General features: G+C 37.7%; 1 protein-coding gene across 3 annotated transcripts in view; it reads right to left on the reverse strand.

Annotated features, from left to right (window-relative positions):
- Positions 1-523: 523 nt before the first annotated feature.
- Positions 524-24,598, reverse strand: part of ZNF217 (zinc finger protein 217) — a 28,588-nt gene continuing 4,513 nt past the window's right edge. For all 3 annotated transcript variants that reach the window (XM_062613960.1, XM_062613961.1, XM_062613962.1), the window contains exons 2-6: positions 12,633-14,267; positions 10,372-10,497; positions 7,932-9,518; positions 3,966-4,094; positions 524-2,670 (exon numbers count right to left, since the gene is read on the reverse strand). In XM_062613960.1, the coding sequence (XP_062469944.1) occupies positions 3,985-4,094; positions 7,932-9,518; positions 10,372-10,497; positions 12,633-14,028 (3,219 nt within the window). In that variant the 5' untranslated portion in view covers positions 14,029-14,267 and the 3' untranslated portion in view covers positions 524-2,670; positions 3,966-3,984. The remainder of the gene's footprint in view (positions 2,671-3,965; positions 4,095-7,931; positions 9,519-10,371; positions 10,498-12,632; positions 14,268-24,598) is intronic.

The following is a 24,598-nucleotide window of genomic DNA, read 5'->3' on the forward strand; positions in this document are numbered from 1 at the left end:
TCTCTCCAGAATTAATTGCCTTTGATAAGCATTTTCTAGCTGTCTTTCAAATTCACAATCTAGTTTTGAGATATGGTCAGATCTGTTGGTGAGGTTTAACACCTCAGAGTTCCAAGAACACATCAGACCTAGAAATTTCTCAGAACTCATTTGGTTTCACAAACAGTTTAAGCCCATACAAATTCTGAAGCTTCACCAATAAAACAAATCCTTGCTCCCCTCTATTTTATGACCACAAAAATTGCATACAATAACTCAATTTCCTTTCTAGAAGGAAAACAACTGAAAGAAACAAGTTTTTTCCATTATGTTAAAGAATTTTCCTCTTCAGCCTCACAGATTTTCTGGGAAGTGACTCAGTATTTTCATATAAGAAACTGAACAAGGCATGAATTTGGTTCTGGTTATTGCCAGGCTCTCCTTCTCCCCCCTCCCCAGCAGTGCAAGTATAACAAAAAGGTCAAGTGAATATGAGATTCCAGGCAACTCACTTCAAGCTTTAAAAGCAAGACACACAAACCAGTTTTGCAAAACACCAAGTCTATATTTACATCCACATGTAATAATATACTCAACTAAAGTGAAATACATCATAAATTAAATGAGTAATGTGTGCCTACTGCTTGATGACTTCCGGTTTCAACAATTAAAATAAAACAAAATGGAATGAAATAAATACATAAAGAAAAGGAAAAAAAAAAAAAAAAAAATCAACAATTTGTACCTCTATATATGCACTGTTTTTTCCAAAGAAACATACAAAACCAGTAGTATCCCAATAGTTAATACTGACGGGCAAAGTGTATTCTGAAGTACAGGGCTGAGCTGCCATAAAATAAGTCTTTTCATGCCCATTTTTCATTCCAACCCCAAGATACCTACCCAAAAAAAGCCTTGAGGGAAACTGTACCAGCATGAAGGGAGATTAAAAACAAACAAGTCTTAGGTGTGTTTGCTGAAACATTCTAAAACCCAGCCCCGTACTTTTAAATCACAGAACCCCATAAGGTACACATGATCGTTACAGCATGCATTCTATAAGACTCATTGAAAGATCACGCAAAAAAAATAGATTAACCATTTTCCAAGTGGATTCATCTTCAAAAAATAGGCTATAAAAGTGCAAAACTAGGAAACCAAAAATCTAGATTATGTACATATGGCTCAGCTTATGAACAGGAAAAAAGGTAAATAGTGTACAATTTCCTGATACACAGCACTTCATTACATCGCCAGTTTACAGAGACATTAAAAATAGGTCCCATATACAGGAACTAAGACATACAACTGGAACATCTCAAGTTGCATAATGAAAAAACAAGAGTTTCCAGGTTTTGCTATCTTACATTTGCTGTGTGAGGGAAGAGAGCAAAATGAACAGTGCAAAATTATTCATTTTTGTTGTTTTACTAAAATATATGGAAGTCAAAGTCAGGTACAGAAGGAATTAAGTCTTTACAGGCTTTGTGAGAAGCAACTAGGGAATGCAAGTCAAAATATGCAACAACTGTGCTTTACTGGCTGGTAACTGGCCATCTTCCCTTTACAAAAATTAAACTGCATGTGCATTAGAAAAAACTCTTGTTGTCTTCACACAAAAATAAAAGGAGATATTCTCCCATTTACAGGTTATTTCTCACTTATTTTAAACACCCATTATATGCTAAAACTCGACATCAAGAAGCTTCCAAGCACAGTCAAGCAGGCTATACCATAGCCATATCCCTTTTTGAAGTCTGTAGATCCCATATTCATATTGCAAGTCTGTTTGTGACTTTACAGTTTGGACAAAGGTGCAAAGTAGTTCTCTCCTCTAAATGTAACTGTACTGAGTTTAGTACAAAACTAAACATTTGAAATATTTAGATTAATATTGTTTCTCATGCAAGTCCTAGGTATTTGCTGCTGTAAAAGTTTGCATGTTGGTAGAGATGTTTAAAAGGCTTCTCTGAAGAACAGCAAGCAATGCCAAGAGAAGGATCCAACCACATTTCAGGAACACCACACTGAAATCCAAATGTCAAGTATTGCCTCACCCTTGCATTTAAAAATATGCTGGAAACAACCCCAGAGAAACAGATCCCTCCCCAGCACATTATGGTCCAAACATATACAAGGCAGCATATACAAACATATACAAGCAAAATGGCAGCACCATTGCTTCGATGTTGACAACATTTATTAACTGGACAGTTTCAGACAGTTTATTTGGAAATTGTTTTAAAAAACTAACATAGTTCAACAGAAAAAAAGATGAGAAACTTTCAACCTTATGAAAAAGAAGCATTAAGCCAATAGGATTTCAACTTCAGTATTTACAGTTACCTGAGGTGCAAGGATTATATATTCTTTCAAAGAGAAACTCTTCAGCAGCACTCAAGTATGTAAAAATATAATTCCTACCTAATATTTGGTCAATTAATTCTAATGAAAAATACTTAAAAGTCAATGTCAAGATAAACATTCTCCACACACCTTCATAACCCAATTGTTTAGACTACTTTTTATGGCTATTTGGTACAAAATGTTAACAGAACCAGTATTATAAAACTGTAGTGTTTCTATATATAGTACAATCACAGCTTAGTTCAGTAGCTTTCACCATTCATTTTTCCTCAAGAGATGAACTGCAGGTATAACTCCATAGAACATGCACTTGTATCCTTAGACCTAGGAGAAAATAAAAACAAAAAAGAAAAAAATGAGAAAAAATACAGTTTTGTGTTGTACAAATATAAATTAGTACAACACATTTTTTGTATCTTTAAAAAATAAAAGGGAATTTCTTACACATCCTTCCATAAGTTATTTAGAAATTGGTATTGCCACGTATGGTCTGGGTCGGTCATTTGCCAAATAAAAGCTGGCAATCAAGACTACTTTTGAAGATACTTAACTCCCACATAGAAATACAGGCAGGAAGTTGAGTTTAAAGAAGCAGAACAAGGTGAGAATATGCTTACTAGGGGGATAACAAAAGAAGGAAGATTAAAAGAATATCGAGAAATAAACCAATTTATTTTAAAAGCTGTCAACTAGATGTCAAATAGCTCTGCTCCCCAGATATGCCAAATCTTTCCATAAAATAGTGTGTGCTGGTCCACATACTATAACGTTCAAGACATTTCTCCTTAAATTTGAATGAGGGAAATTATCTGTAGCTCTGGGTTTGGAAAAAGCACAGAAATATATTTATTTATAGTCTTATAGAGTATCTATCTCTTTAGCATCTTAAGAATGTTGCAAACACAATGGGATGATTGAGGTCTGAGATACAGCTACACAACTGAAGAGGTGAAACACAGGAATCCAGAATACCAGACTAATACTTTTCACTTGACCGTTTTCTCTGAGAAGCTACACCCACCCCTCAGTCAAACAAAGGAAAAATTATTTGGAGTAACCTCTCCAGTACACAAAGATAAACCATCCTGTAGCTACCAGCTACTTCTCTATGAAATAATCCATTTAAAAAAAAAAAAATAGTTCCTGTTTGAGGCAATGGTCACAATCTTCAGAAGCTGTAAAGTGAGTAACACCAACACCTTCAGGAAGGACTAACCAGCGTAACCTCCCATAGGATTCATGAATTGTGATAACAGCACCTCCTCTCTCCTTCTCCACACAAGGCTCTTCGACCCTCAAGTACTGACTTAAGGGGAAAGCATGTCATTGAACACTTCCCACTGGTATTGTAACTCATCTGTATATTTATCTACTCATAGACCTTCTATTTCTTTTAGAACAGCATCTATGTTTTTCTTATGCAAGCCATTACCACTATTCAAAGTAACCTATACTACCACACTAGTATTTGACTCACTTCATGGAAGAGAGGGAGCTTGTATTTTCAGCTGTTCTGGTTCAGACTTTCATGACCTCTTATCATGCTATGCAGCAACCTTTGATGCTGCAAATACATGACACAACATTAAAGTAACAATTAGATCAGAAGGTTTATTTACCGTTTCTTGAAGTAAATGATCAAGTCCTCTTGTCACTTGGTCGAAAGTGTGTGTTACTAATGAAGCTTTCGTAACTTCGCTTCTGTAGCACACTGCTAGGTAAGTGTTGGTATGACACTGATCTCTTTCCTGACAAAAATTAATGTAGAGAAGTTAAGAGTTATTTCCTGCTAACTGAATTGATCAGACATTCAGTTGCAAGCAAGGCTACGTCAGCATCCAGAATCCCACAGTACCACAGATGCTAACACAAGTAGTTTCATCAGCAGGGCCCAAAACAAGATATTCCTAGCCCTACTGAAGATTAGATTAAATTTAGTATCCAGCACAAATACAGAGAGAATGACAAGTACTCATCATCAGATTTGTTCTAAGCTGGACACATGATGTCCATCTCTCCAGATTTTGCTCATTTCTTTGCAAGAAATTTCTTTGCTTAACTCATCATTAACCTTCTGCAGCAAAGCCTGCTGTAAGTGCTGCAGTACTTTCACACATAGCATGACACCAACATATCTAGCTTTTGTATTTGTTTGGAAATTGAATTTTGAGAGGAAAAACAGGTATACTACATTATTGCCATCATAGATTATATGGCAACTGTGACACTTAAAAGATTGTTAATATACATTTACTTGAAGACCTTTGTTAAGCAATTTTCAGTCTAGTATACAGGTAATTTCATGTTTATCTGAGACCATTAATTCAGGTTTATAGATGTGAAATCAATGCCTGTTCCATACTAAGTCTTATTAACTTAAGCAAGCAGTCAAAAACACTTCATAAAATTAAGGGAAAAAGTCAGGAATCATGACTCCCACAGAATACAAAAAGCCCAACTGCCATCCATATTCCATGAAAGCTTTAAATGCAGCATTGAAAAACCTAGCAAGCTTTAATTAAATTAAAATGGCAAAGCTAAATTAATATTTCAACAGAATCTACAAAGCCATTGGAGTGTGTCATGAGCAATTGTCTTTAATTTGCAGCCTCTGCCAGATCAATCAGCCAACAGGTTATCCTTGATAGCACGTTGCCATTGCAAAGGCAACTAATTTGAAAATAACACAAACTGAGTGGTTTCAGAATGTTTCTGTCTCTTCAGGGCAACACAGAATGGCAGAGCTTACAAGCAGTAACGGATGGCATCATGCTTTAATCAAGTTTGCCAAGTGGAACATATTCTCATGACAACTTGATCCAGCATTTAACATGCGACGCAACATGCTCATAGGACCTAAATAATGGTGCCACAAGGCACACAGGCCCTTAAAAAGGTTTGTCATCATGTTTTATAATATCACCAGAGTTCAATGAAAAGACTACAGAAAGCTTCAGGTCTACACCTGCAGTACTTTGGTACCTTACAAAATACATCTTTGAGGACTTGCAGCTCTTACATACAGTTGTACTTTTTAACAAAGGAAGAATCTTCAGAAGCTTTCATCTTCACAATCTCCACCCACCTTAAAGCTCCCATACTGAGAAGTTTGCCTATCTGCTACTCTATACCCTCTCAACTATCAAAGGCTTAGGCTGGGTACTTCTAGGCAGACTGGTTGGAAAACTAGGAAATTAGCTTTAACCCCCTATATTTTATCACACATGTCTTTTCTTGAGGTTATTAAGAAAACCCCATAAAGGAGGTCTTGTTTCCCAACTCTTTCCACTACAGGTAACAGCCATAAAAAGTTGCTTTTCTTGCCCCGAGACAGCACCATGTAACAACGAAATCTTTATTTCCATGACAACAATACTGTCAAATTAGTTGCAGCCATAGTTTTGAGAACTCTTAAGTAACAAGAAACAGTAGAAAGTTCTTGACTACAAGCTAGTGTCTCCAAGCTTGCATCAAAGAAGAGGAAGAAAAGCCTACCACAGAGATTTTTCTGGCAGACAGGTGGAACTTGCAAAAGAAGAACAAGGTGGATTCCAATGAAGTCATTGTTTAAAAATAATACTGCATCAACTGGTACATCAGCAGGCCAACCTCACTACAACTACTGACATAACAAGAGAACTTCCCCATCTCCAATGTACAATAATGGTGGAAAGGAGTAAGGGACTGCCCACCATCTAGTCCTCAGAGCAGACTACTCATCTAGCTAGTTGAAGCTGCAGTAAGTTTTAACTTCCCCCTTCCTGATTTCATAAAAATAGGGTTTTACGCAACATCAAGAGCATTCCCTCAAAATCCTGAATCAACAGATATCAATGTCATTAGGCACAAATCCTCAGTCAGAACAAATTAACATAGTTTAGTCCATAAGGATAGCCATGTCCTCCCTCAGATGTTGAGATCACAGATTAAGTTCATAGTTGCTATCAACCATTAATTTAAAAAAGTAAATAAAGAGTCTTCCAAAACACGCTAAATTCCACGCCTGCATGAGTAACTTCTGTGCTCAGAAAAAAAGCCTGTATTTCATTCTCTCAGATCACTAGGAATCAAAAGACAGCAACATTTGTCCTTCTGCCTGTCCCTACGCATTCCATGTATAACCTAGTGCCCATTTTACATTCCTCATAGCAATTCATGGTACAGTTCATGGTACACAACACTCTTTATGAAACTAAGAATTAACTCTATTTCATAACCATTTCAGTGAGTCAGCTGTGATGCCGGCTTTTCCTTTATCCACTCCCTACCCAGACTAGGGACAGAACTGTAACACTTTCCTTCATCCTTCCACAACCCACTAACAAGCCTGAATATTTATGAAGCCCACAACCTTAAAATAAGCAAACAAAAACCAGAACAGAGTTAGTGAATACATTTTTTGCCACATAACTAAACGCAGATTTAGTATTTCACAGTTCACTCTGACCTACGGTAACACACCCCCCTGCTTGTTATAAACCCAAGACTACTTCAGAAGAATAATCTGACTGCTTCCAGAGAATGGGAGTATTCAGAGTTTAAGAACTTAGCAGAGGCTTTAAGACACAAACACTCTTCATTTTTATAACAGGATCTTCATTTCAAAATTGAAAGTCCTGTATTTATAGCCAAGTCAGTACTGACCTCAGCTCAAAGTCATAAATATCATCTACAGACAACTGCTTAAATATCACCTAGCACCTTTGAATCTTGGTGTCCTGCCAAGTTTTGAAGATGTTGACTGAGAACACAGAAAACATGTATTTCACGAAAGTACCAGTTTTCCAAATACATCCCGAAACATTCATCTCCACTAGTCCAAGTTTTCCACAAAGCATTACAACTTAGTGCAATGAGAAACCATGATTAGAATAGCAGAAATATATTGTCTTGATTTAACAAGGTATTGTTCCTATTAAAACCTAAACATTATAAAAACCCATTGAAGAACAGAGGTATAAGATTTAAATCAGTTTTATGATTTGTAATACACCCTTTTCTCCAACTGAAGGGAACAATTGTCTGTGACAACCTTTTTTTTTTTTTTAGTAAGAGGTTTTATTAGTATTCCAGACAGTCCAAGACATCTTGTATATTAAACAGAAAGGCTCATTCCATATCCTGGATAAGCTAGCATGTCTGGAGTGCTCTGATGAGCAGACAATACATGTTTGCCATCAGAAACCCATGGCAGGGGAAGAGGAGGGAACTTGAGGAACTTTAAATACCTCTTTAAAATTCAGACCTACCATGCCTAATTCCCCAAGCCAGGAGTTTGCTTAACTTGGATTTTAAATTTAAACCCCAAGCACTTGCTGGACTTGGTAAAATGCTAAGTACAGTTTTATTTTCTCTGTTTCAAGGTGGGTATGCACTTATTTATGTTTCATTTGCCTTTCTTTGTAATAGTTTAAGATATTGCAATGGTTGGAGACAAGACCAGGTTGGACAGAGCCTTGAGCAGCCTGGTCTAGTAGAAGGTGTCCCTGCCCATGGCAGGGGGTTGGAACTGGATGATCTTCAGGTCCTTTCCAACCCTAACCATTCTACAATTCTATGATTTAACTAGGAAGGAGATACAGTACCTTCTACTGCAGAGCTGGTTACTTGGCCATTGCTAGATCCACAAGAACTGTAAAGTGATCCAGAGCTATATGGCTCATAAGGTTTGAGAACAGTCAATACATTAGGAGGATCAATATCATCTGAATTCAGAAGCCCTTGTTTGGTTGGCAAAACAGAGGATGCAGGTTTGGTGCGAGAACATTCCTGAGGTAGCAGATTTGCATATCTGTTTGCAGCACGAAATCTGCCCATTTCGTATCTTCTGTAATTAGCCATTGGAGAGTCAGTATGTTCAACAGCTAACAGATTAGGTTTCATTCGTTTAGAAGATGGTTCACCATAGTCTAGATTTACATTGCTCACAGATTTACCACAAAGATAGTCTCTTCCTCGATGACAAGGCCAGGCAGATTCATTTAGGTGGGAGTCGAGAGCCGCATTCATACTGCTGCTTATTAGGCCAGATTGAGACACTGGGACACTTGGAGTTTTGAATTTAGATTCAGATCTTTTTACTCTGTCCGATACTGGAGAGATACTGGAACTGGAGTGCATTTCTTGCTGAGGTTGTCTATAGTTATTTGCCTGAGCTCCAATATTACTTTGCTGTTTATGAAACTTGAGGTTACTTGGGGCTGTGCTGCTTGAGTCAGTCAAGGAAAAGAGAGGGACTTTGTTCTGCGGAGGTTGACATTGTTTAGCTTTCCCTGTTTGCAACTGTTTTTGCTGTGTAGATGGGGAAGCCTTACTTCTATTAGTATTAAAAGACAGAGGAAGCACATCTTTACCAAGCAGAGCTGGAGGGCATCCAGTGCGTCTGGCTTTAGCTAGAGCCTTGTTTCTACAGCCATTTTTGTTAACGGTGTCAGGATTGTATTTGTGCATCAGCCTCTTGTGCATCATTAGGACTTCTGGGTAAAATGTTCTGTAACCACAAAATGAACAGGTGCTGGGTGCTAGCAGGTCTTTAGTTGAAACCACTGAACATTCTTGTGAAGTCCCAATAGATAAGTTCAAGGGCTTTTCTTGAGAGTCCACCACAGGTTTGTGCTTGTAAGTTCCAGTGCACTCTCGCACATCATTCACAATTTTTCCACCCTTTACAGCACAAACATACTGGACATCATCTCCCTCTGATGCCACAGACTCCTTTCTCTCTCTTTTATAAGGAATACAGGGCTGAGCTTCCTTTGTTTCCTTCTCAGCCTTTAGTTTTTCTGGGTAAGGAGTGGACACATTCTCGTGTATTTTAGTTGAATTCTTACAAACGGAACCTTTGTTCAATTCCCTAGAATTATTTTTCATTTTTAAAAGGACTGTGCTGCCTATTGCATTGTTCAGGGACAGAACTTCCTTTTGCTGCTTGGTAGCTGGGCAGCACACAGCATCTTTGGCACAATCAAAAAGCTTCTTCGAATTTTTGGTTTCTTGAGCACCAACAGCAGCCAGCAAGAGCTCCTGACTCTGCAATGAAACTTTGCTGTCACTTTTCACATCTGCTGCACTATCAGCTTGCTTGTCCTTGTGATGCCTCTCTAAATGATACCTCAGTGAAGTTTTCTGTGCTGCTGCATACTCACAGAATTCACATTTGTACGGTTTTTCACCTGAAACACAGTTTTATCAGTCAATAATTTGACACAATTTGATTGAAGTCTTTAATACAATTAAAGACATGGGAACAATGTAGGCTGCGATACAATAAAATATTTTCTTTTCCCTGACACATACTCCTAACTCCCAAACTCATCTAAATCATTCAAAGAACTACATCTCTCTACTTTTACTAACTACAGTGACATCTTCTGGCTACAACGAAGATATTTTCCACACACTGGCTATGTATGGAGATGGTAGCTGACAATATGTTTGGCAGAGATAAGCATGAAGTATAACTGTGGGTCAACTCCAGCAGTTTGTAGCCCTTGATCATACCACAAGTATGCTATTCGACAGCACAAATGTTACAGTTCATTTATAAATAGAGCCAATTCAAAAGAAACAGAGACATATATTAACAGGAGTAGAAAGTTTGTCTGGCTATGGAAAACAAGAAGTTGAACTGAAAAATAGACATAGCTTTTTCCCAGGTAGCAGCAACTGGCAAATGATCAACTTAGTACTTGGGAAATAGGTCGTTTGGTTTAGGTTTGGATTTTTATATTAACAAAAACACACCACAAACCCAAAACTTTTTGCAAGACTGCTAAATGCAGAAAGAATGGATGTTTTCAAACACATTGTGATTTTAACAGTAATGTAATTAGCCCTATTTGAAAAGATTTACACTGATGTAAATAATTCCTTCTGAGAAGTTTCAGTCAGTTTTTTTTTTCTAGCATTAAACTTTGTTCTTAATATCAGTAATTCTTCAGTAATTTTCTTCAGCAAAACTAAACATTCTATCCAACTGGGTTCAGCAGACTTCCTTCCCCTCCCACAAAGGAGAAGCCCATTTACCTGTATGAGTTCTGAGATGAATATTGAGGTAATAATTTGAGCGAAAATACTTTCCACAATAGCTGCATTCTCTGGAGGCTCCAAGGTTTTTAACTTTTGCTCTTTCCAAAACATCTTCATGTTTATCTTTGGAAGAAAATATAGCTATATTATGAAGAGCAAATGCAAATTTGGAGTCTCATTTAAAACTATAAATATCTTAACTATCTTTTTTTAAGGAAAAACACAGAATGATGAATTGTTGTCAACTCTTATAAGTTTATGAGCATTGTGCTCTGTACTGCTGCACACTTAACAATCAAAAAGAGTTAAAAAGGTTTCCATCTGTGTCAAGTAATACTGTGGTTAACGACTGTAATGTAGTGAAAGAGAACAAATAAGATGGAAAGCTAGGTCTCAGAAAACAAAAACCTTTGTCTTTATTGACCTACAGGAACTTGATGGAGAATGGCCCATAGCAGAAATTAGCATGGGCTTAAACTGTGTTTTTTTGTTAAGGGGAGTGCTTGATAAGTGTGAGCATGATCATTCAGACTGTAAAGGTGCTTGACATACCATGACATAACACAGGAAGGTGTTCTGAGGAAGGAAGGCAAAAAGAAAGGTGGGGTTTCTTATCAATTGTAGCAATACTATTATTTCTGTGCTAACTAAAGGAGTGGTATGCCTGTAATAATGACCGCCTTGGATTTAATGAGCAATATTCTTTCACTAGAAGTATTAATGCTTAAACTTTGACAAACATGGGAGCAGGAAAGTGACAGCAGTTGCTAGTTCTGTGAAATGTGTATTCAAGGAACAAATTCACAGATTAAAAACTGGTTCCACTCAAGTGTAAGCAGCAGCAGTTACCACTGGAGGGCGGCAAGTACAGCATAATGTCTAACAAGACAGGAGAAAGCTTATGCACAATACACCATTCAAATCAACATGATTTCTCTGGCAGGCTGAATTGAAAAAAACATCAAAACAACTTCAGTAAAATATCTAAATCAAAGCTACAGTGGGAAGAGAAAGAAGGAGATGCTTTGCTTGAAAAAGATGTTAGATATATAATAGATAGGAACTTCTAGGAACCATTTTAAGCTGTGTGTTGGAAAGTTCCTATATTGGAAATGCTAAGTATGGCTAAACTATAGACAAGCCATAGCTGTTTAAAACAAACATAATGTCTCAATAAGCATGACTCAGCTTCCCACAATGAAAGCTGTTGTAGTTTAGGATAAGACACTGAGAAACAAAACAAGCAAGTTAACATTAGGTAATAATTCCATTCCTTTGTCACTGGAGGCAAAATAAAGGGCTGCACATTACCAGAAATGGAAAAGTCAGTTGCGTTTGCCAGGACATTCTGTACGTTGTGTCTTTTCTTGAGATTATGCAAGTGTCTGTTCTTTAAATGCAGACTCAAAGCTTGTCACACACTAAAGTCCTAGATTAGCTAGAAGACTTTTGCTGTTCCTTTTTGTCCCCAGACACACAATCTTTTTCAACTAAGGAATCATCCAGTATATCACTTGTTTTCCTAAAACACTGTGAGATGCAGAATTTATCCTGGGTAACATACAGATTGAGCCCATCAACTTTGTTAAAGAGAACTTTAAGCAATCCTTCAAGGAAGAGGAGTTAAATATATGCCTCTCTTACATACATGATGCCCACATATTAATAGCTTGCATACATGTCCTTATGCAACTAATTTGAAATTGCTGGTTCTGACAAGTTACATACTGTTCAAAAGAAACATAGAGCCTACAGTTTGATAGGAAAAGTTTGGAACTATTCTTTACTTGACAGGGTCTTAACTGCTGCTATAAAGCATTGGACATTTTCTGCCCTTTCTTACAAGATGCATGGAATAAAAGCGAAGCTGCAATGATTTCCTCAGAAATGCTACTTGTAAAAACATGTGCTGGACAAGAAAGGATAGGCAACACTGAAAAACATCCAGTAAATGGGGGGAGGAGGATACGTTTATTTAAACAGTGACTTTTCCTGGACCAATTGTATTCAATTCCAGTAACCCAAATCACAGCCGCAAGAAGGCCCAACACAACTTCAAGGATCTCAGAAGGGTGGTGTCAGAACCTATGTTCCCCTCATTTTAACTCTTTCCCCTTCCCCCACCATAGCATTTAATATCTCTGGTTAAGTTTTGGAAAGACAACAGAGAAAAGCAAGATGCATTCTTTGGCTCTAAAGAGTTGCTAAACCATACAGTAACAGCTATTTCAAACTTATGTGCTCAAAACACTACTCACCTAAATTAAGCGTTTCTGGAAGCCCATCTTCAGATCCATCTTCAGAGCCTCCTTCTACCCGTTCTCCTGTTCCATTTTCATCCAGACTTGCAATGATTTCAGTGCAGCATGTCCTGGAAACAGCTGAAGTCTCTGCATCAGTCCGCCTGTCTCTCTTATGTACTCTGGAATGAAGGACTAGCTGGTGGTATGTTCTGAAGGCTTTACCACATTGTGAACAGTGTGTTGGTTTCTCTTTGTTCTGAGACAATTTAGAATCCATCTCCATAGAAGGCACTTCACCACCGGGATGTTTCAATTTGACTTGGGATAAGTTACTATTTCCTGTGTAACTGCTGTTTTTATTTACTCTTGACTTCCCAGTAGTTTCAGTCTGGCTACCTTTATTTGCATTCCAAATTTCACCGAGTTCTTCCTTATCAGAAGATGAATCGTCATTGTCTGTACTTACTTCATGCCCTAATTCTTTAGTTTGGCCACGGCCAACTGCAATTTTACCTTTGGTAGCCAGCTGCCATGCTTGATATGTGGTGAAAGGATCTAGTTCAGCTATCCATTTCACAGGCTTTTGCGATTTGTTTTCTGGAACAGAGTTTGGTCTTAAGTTCAAGAATCGAAAGAATTCCTCTTTCCGAGATGTTTCTTCTCCATTAGGCTCACCAGTCATCTGGGGGCTTTCACCACTGGGTACCGATTCTTTGGTGTGCATTTTACTGTGCTCAATTAGAGTCTCTTTATTGTGAAATAGGAAACCACAAACCATACAAATTTTGTAAGGTGATGTTACGTTTTCAGTTACATGCTCCTGCACCACCTCATTTATTGTTATGGGACTTTCAGAACCTTGTTGGTGCTTGTTCCTAGAACCAGGCTTTCCAGTATGTGTTCTCATGTGATTTTTGAGGAACCACGGCTCTTTAAATCTTCTTCCACATACATTACACCAATAGGTGAAAGAATCTTTATGCTTTTTCATGTGCGCCTCAACGTCAAAAGCCTCACGAAATGTTTGTCCACAAACTTTACAACTCAATTCTTCACTGTCTTTTTCATTGTTTGGTAAAGGCAAGTTTGTTCTTACTTGACATTTATCTAAAGGACTAAGATACTCTGCTTCAACACGCAGAACAGCTGGTTCACAAAGAGTGGGCCTATGCTGTGTTAAAACATGCTTACCAAGTTCTTCAGGATGTTTAAAAGTCTCATCACAGAACATGCAGTCCAGAGGCATGCATCCCTCAGCTTGCATGAGAAACTTTTCTTGCAAGCTTTTGTAAGAAATTGTGTTTGTTCCTTTTATTGTCATTGAGGCATCATTATTCTCCATCTGTGCACCAACGGTACTCGCTATTCCATCCGGTCCATCCATGTATGCCAAGAGAGGCTGAGTTGGCATGTTTCCTATGTTCTGTTCCCTATTACGTGTTTTAATGTAAGGTTTCAGTTCTTTGGGGATGCTCACTGATCACAATAAGGACACTTGTAAAGTTCCCCAACATCTGCTCAGAAGTCTAAGCTAAAACACTTCTGCCAGGAAGATTTTTTCCGCAAGAAAAAGATTTTCCTTTTTGTTTTTGTCTGTGTTCAAGCAAGTGTATCCATCGGTTCTCTCAGTGACACAAAGAGCTCCAGCACCTGGAAGAGAGGAAAATAGTCAGACTTTTAAAAATAAGAAAGAATTGTCTTCCAAATAATGAAAACATTGCTGCTAGGGAAATATCAATGCTTTTGAATAGAGAAGGCATACTTTAATAGTAAGTGAGGGGCAGCTAGAAGGACTCTGGCCACTTTTCTACCTACTACAGTTGAAATAGTATGGTTTTGAGCATCCCTGTATTCTAGTAGCTGGGTTTCTGTATTAAGATCGCTTTGTCTACTAATAAGATAGTAAACAAAGTATAAAAAGCAATACTTTGTCTACTGTCTGTTCTAAACTTACTCTTATCCAGTTACGTAAAGCTGCTGAAATCATATTTCAATTCATACACTACTGTAAACAATTACATGCAGCAAGCCAAAGTAACCTTTCCTTGAACCTGTGAAACAGGTGTTTAGAGGCACAATAAAACTACTTGTTCATGCTCTGAAGGCTCTTGAGCAAAAGACTTCCAGCCCTCCCCAAGACCAGTTTGCAACTGGATTTCACAGTGCGCATACACAGTGGATGTCAGTACAAACTTGTATTAAGAGCTATTCCACTAACCAAAGCTTTTACTATCATCCACAGATTTACAATCTGTAACAATTTTGGGCTGGTACAATTAGATCAAGAGGCCAACTATTACATTTAAAAAGGAAACACTTATTTCAAACTGCATGCAACAACGTGCTTTTTTGACTACACTAGAAAGGGAAGGTTTAATCTTAAGACAGGCTTAAAAAGGGTTATAATATAATCAATTACAACTCCAACTTAAATATCTAAATCTGTACAAGTTGTAATGCCTGCAATAAGCAATTGGTGGCCACCCCTCTTTGGGCTAGCAAATTATATCATCATAGAGTTCAGGACTTCCTTTTGGATAAAGGAAAAGCCTACCAAATTAATATAAAACCATTATAAACTGAAGAGGAATAATTCTGAGATAAGGCATATTTCCAAATAAAAGGATATCAAATGAAAAGAATGCATTCAAAATCTGACTCAAACTTTTACAAATTATTTCATAAAGAGACAGCTAGCCAGTGATTCTCATTACTTAATATTCCTGAAAACACAATATGCTCTATAGCTCTTATAGCAGAAGACAAGAATACAGGCAAAGTCAAGTTTTAAAATTCAGTTCAACTTCCACCTCAGCCTTGCTTTATTTAGAGAAAAATAGAAACATTTTGCTTCATTTCAGGCAAAGAAAGAGTAACAGCTCAACTCTAATAGTGTAGGCTACAGATTTCCATGACAAGTAACTGTAGCGAGTAAGATGCGCAGCTGAGATTACCTTTCTCCTTTTCTAACCAAGCAGTGCTTGTTGGACAGAAAAAGGTGGTCTTAAGCCATGAAATCTTCAAATGTTCAGTAGAAATCAGCCATGGGAACTTGAAAAGTTTATACAGTTCAGTGTCCCAAACATGTTTGCAGACAACATGCCTGTAAGGCCACCTGCCAGCAGAACCAATGTGTCCAACAGCCATGGGACAGGAGCTTTAATCAGCTGAAGTGAAAAGGCAACCATTTATAGACCCAAACTTTGATACAATGCCTTCAACTTTATTGGATACCTTTACCTACCACAGAACAGTCAAGCCCAGGCAAGATAACCACCTGGGAAAGGAAACATAACACCACATTGCTAGGAGTCATAGATTCAACATTTCAAACACTCCCTACACTACAGCCTTGCTATGAGAACTCTTCAGTCTTCATTTCAAAAGTTAGCAGCTTCTTTTCCACCATCATGCATGCAAGATCACCCTGGAGCCCAGTGAAGATGTGCTTAAAAAAAAAAAAAAAAACACAAACACAAAAAAAAAAAGAGAATAAAATCCAAAACCCCACACAACTAAACAAACACTCAACCCCCCAGAATGCCAATATAGCATAAAATTGCTTCCACTTGCTTGTCTTCCTCCCCCCCCCCCCCCCCCCCCCCCCCCCCATATCTCCAGAACTTAAGTGTCTTCATCATCCAGTCCCCTAATCCAGGTCCAGACAATGATCAGATCTAATACCATGAAGCTTCTAGCTTTTTTTAAACCCGGGTTGTTTCAGGCCTGGGCCAAAGACTCATGCCAAGTTCAACATGAATGGAGGGATCCTGGGGTGTAGTCTACTAAGTTCCCTACTAAGAGGGAACAAGCCACTGTCTGACAGGTTGATGCCAACAGAACCTGGACTTTCTGCAGCCAAAGTCTCTTTTCCAACTACGCCCTTTATCCCCAGTTTCAGTTCTATCACTGCCATGATTAACACTTCCTCTCTGCATAATGACTCAAAGTCTTTTGTAATAGGCAGGTTCAGTCCATGATGCGACTCTTCTGAATTGCTTCTACTGCAGCCTTTGCTTTTGCCTTTCTACCTTCCCTATTCAGTTTTGACTTTCTGTCTTTCACTCACCCACTATAGCCAGGTGAAGGAGCTATAACAAAATTTTGAAGCTGAAGTATTCAAAAAGCTTTCCCTTTTGCAAAACACAAGGAAAAACATATCAAAGGGTGCTGGTTAACATGTTTCACTTCGTGTTTCAACTTGCCGTTTTGTTCTATTTCTACTGTCATTTTAAGAGGTATTTTTTTACACAACAGGATAACATGCTGCAGCAAAGCTTATGTGCATATGCGGTGACTATCTGCCTGAAAATAATTTATTTGCAAACAAGGAATGAACATCAACTTTGAAAGACTCCTGAATACTTACAATGAATATCCAGACAAGATTAAGGAAAACAAAAAAAAAAAATAAAGAAACTTGAGAGTTTAATGCATTTACTTTCAGAGCCACAGGTAAGTGCTCTGCTGTAATAGATACAAGAATCATCCTACAAAAAGGCCAGAGGCATCGCTGGGGTATGAAGTCAGAGCCAAACACCAGTGCTTAAAGTCCCACGTACTGAATTGCTGAGATACGGCATCAATTATTTCCTTGTGTTTGCAAATAGAGAAAAAGCTGATTATGCCTTATGACGCTCCCCACTTTGCCCCATTACAACACACACACAATAAGGCAACAAGAATTAAGTCACTTTAAAGAGAAAACAGATGACACACAGCAGAAATTCACACTCAATCCCCTATTCTCCACGGAATTCTGGGATGAGGGTAGAAGAGACATCCTTGTAACATGGACCACCACACACAGTTCTACTCAAATCTAACCTAGGATGATATGTTTGTAAAAACCACATGCTTAAGTGACTTATTAGGATTTAAAGGACAGACTTGGTCACATCTAGGGAAGGCCCCAGTCTGGTCACTGATCTACAAAAAATCCACCTCAATGAATCAATAAAGTTTTCTCTGGTAAGCCCTTTGAGAAGAGATCTGTTGCAATCTCATCTCAGCTGTCCAAAAACCTAAACCTGTCCCCACAAAAGCACATATAAATACAGAGCATAGAACTTTAACACATTTCCGTGAGATGATTTTAACAGGAGTTTAGATCCAAATTTCATTGGGTATCAATAGGTTTGAGCAAGCCCTTTGGAGGCTTTTTCCATGGCTCTTCAAAGCACTTAACACACCATCAACCTGCGTTAGCTGCTGAATGCTTTTCAAGCTTTCATTGGTTTTAATAGGAGGTTCTGAACACTTCTGAAGAACTGGCCACAGCTCATCCTCTAGGCAGCATTGCAAAGCAGAGCAAGATATTCCTGTTTTAAGACTGTGAAATGCCTATTTGCAGCTCAGGCAATTACTGCTCTTAGATATACCATCATATACAGGAGATAGTACCTACAGACTGAAAAAAGTCCTGCAGGCAGCAGTTCTGAATAAAGCCACAGATACAAAGAGACAGAATTGTATTTAAACTGAGAAGGGAAAGGATAACGCTACTAGAGCAAGAAGGTGAGCTAGAAAGCTCTAGTCTTGTTTTTATATCTGGTGGTTACACACTTCACTCTGATTAGAAATATGGCTTTTATATATGTCTAATACATACTTTTACATACATAAGATTTTACACTGTTTACTTTTTACTCACCCTCTCAAGGTAACACATGCTGAAACTACAAGCCAAATATCTACTCCAGGATTTTATCCATTATTAACAAAACCCTTCTTCCTAGTGAAGATATTATGCCTTGTATTTGAGGACCAAAAATGCTGATTAATTACATTCCTGTTATTCAAAACCCTGTAGGCAGCAGTTAAACTGACAAGTGTTGCCTTAATTCTGTACTACTGCTTCCCTCAGAAAGTAGACGACCCGCAGTTTTGACAAGCACTGTAACGATTTGTGGCTAAAGGTCTGTATTAGCTCAACAAAAAATAATACAGTACCCCATGTTTCTTCTGTTGTCTTTCACTCTCAGAAGACAAAAGAACAGACATGACACACCAGTATCAGAGATACTGAGTAAAGGAACAGAACAAAACAGGAAAGCCTTCCTTCCAACAGCTGAAAAGTGATAAATTTGCTACAGATTAACTCAAGGCTGAAAATAAAGAATTACTATCCCTCCTCACAATAAAGTGAGTCAAGAAATCTTGACTTCTGACTCCCCTATTCATCTGTAAATGTCAACATGCATCTCACACCAGAGTCCAGGGCCCACATGTTCTCTTGACTGCTGCAACTGCCTTGCAGTGAATGAGCAGGGCAGGAGGAACCTTGTCCTGCTCAGCATATCTGGACACTTACTGGAGTGGTCCATCCACAGGTGGGGTAAAGTCATTTCAACTGCAGGATGCCACCTATTGTACTTTATTCTTCCAACAATCCAGAGCCTGAGCATTATCAAACTTTAGTTCACACCTGAGTCATATTTGGCTATAAGGCCTTCAGTCAAATATTTCAATAGGTTTGCAGTGATACGCATTATATTTATAAGCGATACAAAATACACACAACTAAAGATTGAACTGTACAGATGAGAACATCTTGTTTTCATTGCACTTGCCACACAACCTAAGAACCACACCAAAAAGCTGCTGCATGTAAATGGACTATTAAAATTGAGAAAAATTTAATTAAATGCCTGTAGAGAAGTTTAATTTCTTTTTATTAAATTACACAACCAAAGACAACATATTACAGACTCAAAGATTTCTTTGGGAAATGACCTATCAGTAGTAATTTGACTGCATTTCTACTTCCTGCATTTCAAAATTTCCATGAATACGTAATAAAAAACTCTAGACACCTTTCAAAGAATAGCTAAGTCTAACAACTGAATTTCCCATTTTAAACACTGCAAAGCACTGGGAATAGAAGCTGTGGAGCTAGTATCAGGAAATACAACTATATCTTGCTAATTCTGTGCTAGCAAAACTATTGTTAAACTGTAAATAGCAAGCAGGAACAATTACAGAAGTTAACCTAGTTGCCGCAACATTTCCTTAGAAACAGAAGTGAGAAAACTAGAAGAGTTACAGCCAAGTACATGACACTTAGTTACTTGTCTGTATGCTAGAAGATACGCACTCAGACCTGAGAGCTGTTAACAGATCCTTAAATTCAAGGCCAGTAGCAAAGCTATTGCTGTTTAACAGATGACCAGAGTTTCTTTCACTATCCTACTAAGATTCCACAAGGTTCCAAGTCCTACATAATCCAGTGCCAGGAAAGAACAAGAAACTCACACTCCAAACCCCACCAGAGCACCAGCTGCTGCAGATTAACTATCTTCATTTTTACTGTATCTGTTTGACTTGAGAAACTTTCATGTAACTCTCAATTCCACTTTAGAAAAAAAACAAAAAACCTTTCAGTTTTCCTCATGTTTCAAGAGCTTTCAGGATATTAAGAGTACTTTTACATGAAACATTCTTTTTCTCTTAGTATGTTTATACCTCAGAACAGGTTGCTGCTCTTTGGCATTACTAATGAGATAGATTTTATACCACTGATTGCTTCTTGGAAACCACAAATTATTTAAACATCTTTTCTTAGTTCAATCTAAAAGTTTTGCTTTTTCAGAACAGTTGCTCCAGTTCTATCTAATGAACGTAAGTAAAGTGAACCAGTTAACATCACCTTTTCCTCATTGAGATCACAAATAAAAACGACCATATATTATCCATTTTGCCTGGGCACACCCACATTTAGGTGTAATGGTGACCATAGACAGAGTATGCATAAATAAATACAACTTCAAACCCTAAAAAAAAAAAATTAAAAAAAAAAGCCTGAGCCAAGGCTGAATTTAGTTTATTTAGAGCTTTCTTTTTTTTTCATACATATGTATCATTGCATGAAGTTAAGCCAGTTGCACCACACCTGATACATACACAGGATATTAAGCAGAAATCACACCCCTAAGTAGTTGCTAACAATACTTAAGAGCTCCACACTTTCAAAAGAGTACCTACAGTGCCCTAGGTTGTGTGGAACCCATCAGTGACAATAGCTCCACTATATGAGCACTACTGGTGTGCTGGGGGTCTTTGTAGACTCCTATGTTTAGTCAGAAAGAGAAGCAAAGTGTTATTGTGAGGTTCTAATTTGCCAGTTACTCCAAAACATTAGTCAGATTTCCAAACATCCACAGCATAGAATTTCAAGTTTGTCTCCACAGGTTATAGGGGTTTTATGAAAACCACATAACTTCCTTTCTCAATTTAAGAAGAAATGCATACATATCCCACACCTCATGCACTAAAGTGTTTTTCTTTATTAGACAGAAATGTCTTTTCTACCTCAATTTGACGGAGGGATAGTCCCTAAAGCTACGGAAGATGACACCATTTGCTACATAGACTGTGACCTCATTTCTGAAGGAATACAGCTATCCATCTGCCTATGAGTTAAGTTAAAACACTGGAAAGCTGTAAAAGTCAGAACAAATAAAACATTATGTTGCAGAATAGCAGAAGAGTCAGCTTTTCTTCATAACACCACACGAGTTAATAACTTACTCTTCATTACGGTGCGTTCTATTGCTTTCTAGGGAAGGCAAGAGCTACTCCCTTCTATCTTTTAACAGCAGATATTTTTAACACAATTTCCCAGTATATTTCTTTGTTAATAGAGGAGCACATGAGTACACCTAACATTGTTTCTCATCCACACATCGGTTTTTATACCAAGTGTTCTACCTTTAAATAAAGAGTTTAACAGTTCAGTCTGATAAAGAACTAATATGAGTACTTCTTTAAGGAAATGGAGATTTAGGGGGAGGAAGGAGAGGAAGACAGTTGTTTGTTTCAGTTGCAGGAAAGATCAAAATGAAGATGTTCAGGTTGAAAAGAGAACATAAAAAGATGATCCTAAACTGGAATTTCTACTCCCTAAATCTGCAAACTTATGTCCCTTTGTTAGTCTCCATCCTTCAGGCTTGAAGTTTTCAAAGTTACCCTAAACTTAAACTCTTGAGAGAGGTTTTCATGGCTTATCATTTTACACTCTGTGAGAAGCTACTGTTTTTCTCAGTTACAGTCCCTTCTAACAACACTAGAGAGCTTTCCAGTGTAACGATACTAAGACAATTCATAAAAACAGAACTGAAGAAATAGAGACATATACTGCAGAAAACCAGAATGCTATTTATCCAGGCATTTCTCCACAAACACTTTAGATTTTCTTCAAAGCTCTTTTGTAGTCAGATAATGCAGACATAAATGCAAGTAATTTTCCTCCTGAAGTCTAGCAAACAGGATTTTAATCACCAAGTGGAAAATAACTAGTAGTTAATAATGAACAATATTAGGAATACTCCTTCCCCCCATTTCAGACATCTATACTAATAGAAACAAAGGATATCCTTTCTTTAAAAAACGTTTTCCTGTGGAGTCCCTTTTTCTTTAAGGCTATATGTCTAACAGTGTTTTGGCAGAGGATGGATGAGCTGAATGTGTCTCCTCAGTGAACTGAATGCCTCTTCTATCAAAAGATGTAATTATTCCTTTTTAAAGCAGGGAACATATAAGCTTGCATCATTTTGCACATGTTTTTCCTCCACTGAGCAAAAGCAAATATAAAAGAGACTAATTCTTGGCATTAAAGGAGGAAGTGTCACAAAAAAGTATTGACTTTTAAAGTTCACAAGGACTGCCCTAACAGCCAGACTTTTTTCCCCTTTTTCCTCTGATTAAGAGAGAATTTCTCAGGAACCACAAAGCCAAAGTGTCCTTTAGACAACATGAAGTGGCCAATACCTGTTGTACAAAGGCTGAAAGACACAAGAGTGATCCTATTTTACATAAGTCTGGGACACATTCCTCCACTGCTATAAGATGATGCAACTTCATTTAATCAAGAAGTTACATGTACTTAAACTGGCAATGACCCCTTACCTTACAAAACAGTTTATTGTTCTCCCCACAGCAGGTAAAGACTCTCTTGGTGGAGTGATACATTTTTACTGTTGAGTCAGTCTCTCACCTTACATAGACTGCCTTATGTTTAGCCTTGGATTTCATTTGAAAGAAGATATTTTCAGAGACATTAAAAGGAAAATTGACTTTTTTTTTTACTTCTCCACAGAAGGATGTTAGGTCTCTCAAGCAGCCACAACTACAAAGAAGTGGTAAATTCCGAGTTTACCAAATTAGACTTAATTCCTTATTACTCAAGATCCAGGAGTTCCTCCATAGCAATTACAGGCAAGTTGCATCCCTTTGGGCAGCATAGGTTAAATAACAGGAAAAGAGATTGTTTTACTGCTTCTGAATTTGAGAGAAGTAGTTGCTTCCAAAGAGTTCATTTTGTTAAGGTCATTAATCTTCCCTAGTGCTCTCACCCGATTTCAACTCTGAATCTAACATTCAACCAACACAGCTCAAACCCCTGTGAAGAAAAAGCAGCAACTTCCCATTTCTCTCCTCAGCAGACCACTTTGAAGCTGTCACTTTCAAACATATCCACAGTCCTCTATTTGCAAAAATCAGTCTTGAAAGATAGAAAAAAGTACAGTCCAGGGGAAAGACATTTACTCTTACTTAAGTCATCCTCTGGACTAGCATCTGAAGATACTAAAATAGAAAAGTGCTAGAAATAGACACTTCAAATAGCTGCCTCCTCTCCTCCATGCAGGTGGGAGATCTTCCAGAGACCCGTGTAGACTGATGGAGAGTAAACTTTTTTAATTGCCTAGCATTACATTACCTCAGACTAGTGGACTGAAGGGATGTATGCAATGGTGTAGTCCAACATACTAGGCTTCACAGTGCCGAATACCCTCAAAAGGACAATCCACAAGAAACTGATCTTTCATCAAACAGGCAGTTTCATATATAAATTTTAATAATGTAATAAAAAAGGCTAGAAATAAAGAATAAGGATAAACAGAAACTGCAGCTTCTCTGGATCACCTTTACATCCATTTGCCTTAATATTTAAGCATTGCAGTCTTTGTAGTATGTATAATTTGCTTCTTCCTATCTGTGTACCAAAAGAAAGAGAGGCTGACCTAACCCCAAGGATTTCTCCTAACCAGTTCTCAATTATCATGATAAAGTGTAAGCAAAACACAAAGGCCTTTAATTTCCCTCATGTAGTTTATGTCAGAGGTAAACTGCACTTGCTTTATTACACTGAAAAATGCAAGTGTACCCATTGCGCATAAACAAACTCAGACTTTGATACTTTTAGTTGCATAAAATCTTTAGCACATAGAAAAGCACTATCCAGTCAATTATTCACTTGGATGGGTTTCTGCTCAAATCTTTAAGTCACACTGATCTACATAGTTTTTCCTGCATATTCTAACCACATTTCCTCTTGTGCTTTCTTTTGAAATTGTCGAGGCAGTCTGATAAGCAATTCCATCTTCTGCCATGAACTCAAAGACTGTATTTTGAAATATGTCTGTCACCTATATCTCTGATTTGTAACTCTTTGCCCCCAGAATTTAGATTGATTTACTTTGAAATTGAAAGCCTGTTCTTATCATAGCATTTCACTCACAGCCCCCCTTCAAAAGAATTAAAGAGGAAGAATCAAAAGAGCTAGATTTATGATAAGCTATAAACTATGCTCTGACCAAAGTCATATGATTATAACAGTAGAAGTTTTAATTTTTTTCCCCTCAATGACATACACCCAGGATTGGCATAAACTAGTTTTTATCAGCAACAAAACAAGATTATTTAGGAATTTCACTGAAGTAAGCTGATTTCTAAAAGCAAATCTTTTTGAGAATAGCTTTTTGTTTGGAGGTGCACAAAAACGTAGGTAAGTTTAGGCTGGAAAAGTGCATTTGGTTTTTTTATCCTAAAATACAAGGGGCATTGAGAATCTTACGTAGCTTGGTCATATCCTTTTCCTTACTTTTGTATTCAGTTGCAAATCTCCTGTGGTATGAGTCACATCTCTCTAAAAGCATGCATACAGTAGTCAGCAGAATCCCCTGACAGTATTAATGCACCAG

Source organism: Pezoporus occidentalis, unplaced genomic scaffold, assembly GCF_034315485.1.
Source record: "Pezoporus occidentalis ecotype Australia unplaced genomic scaffold, CSIRO_AGI_Poc_V1 ctg171, whole genome shotgun sequence".
In the NCBI taxonomy this organism is placed as follows: domain Eukaryota; kingdom Metazoa; phylum Chordata; class Aves; order Psittaciformes; family Psittacidae; genus Pezoporus; species Pezoporus occidentalis.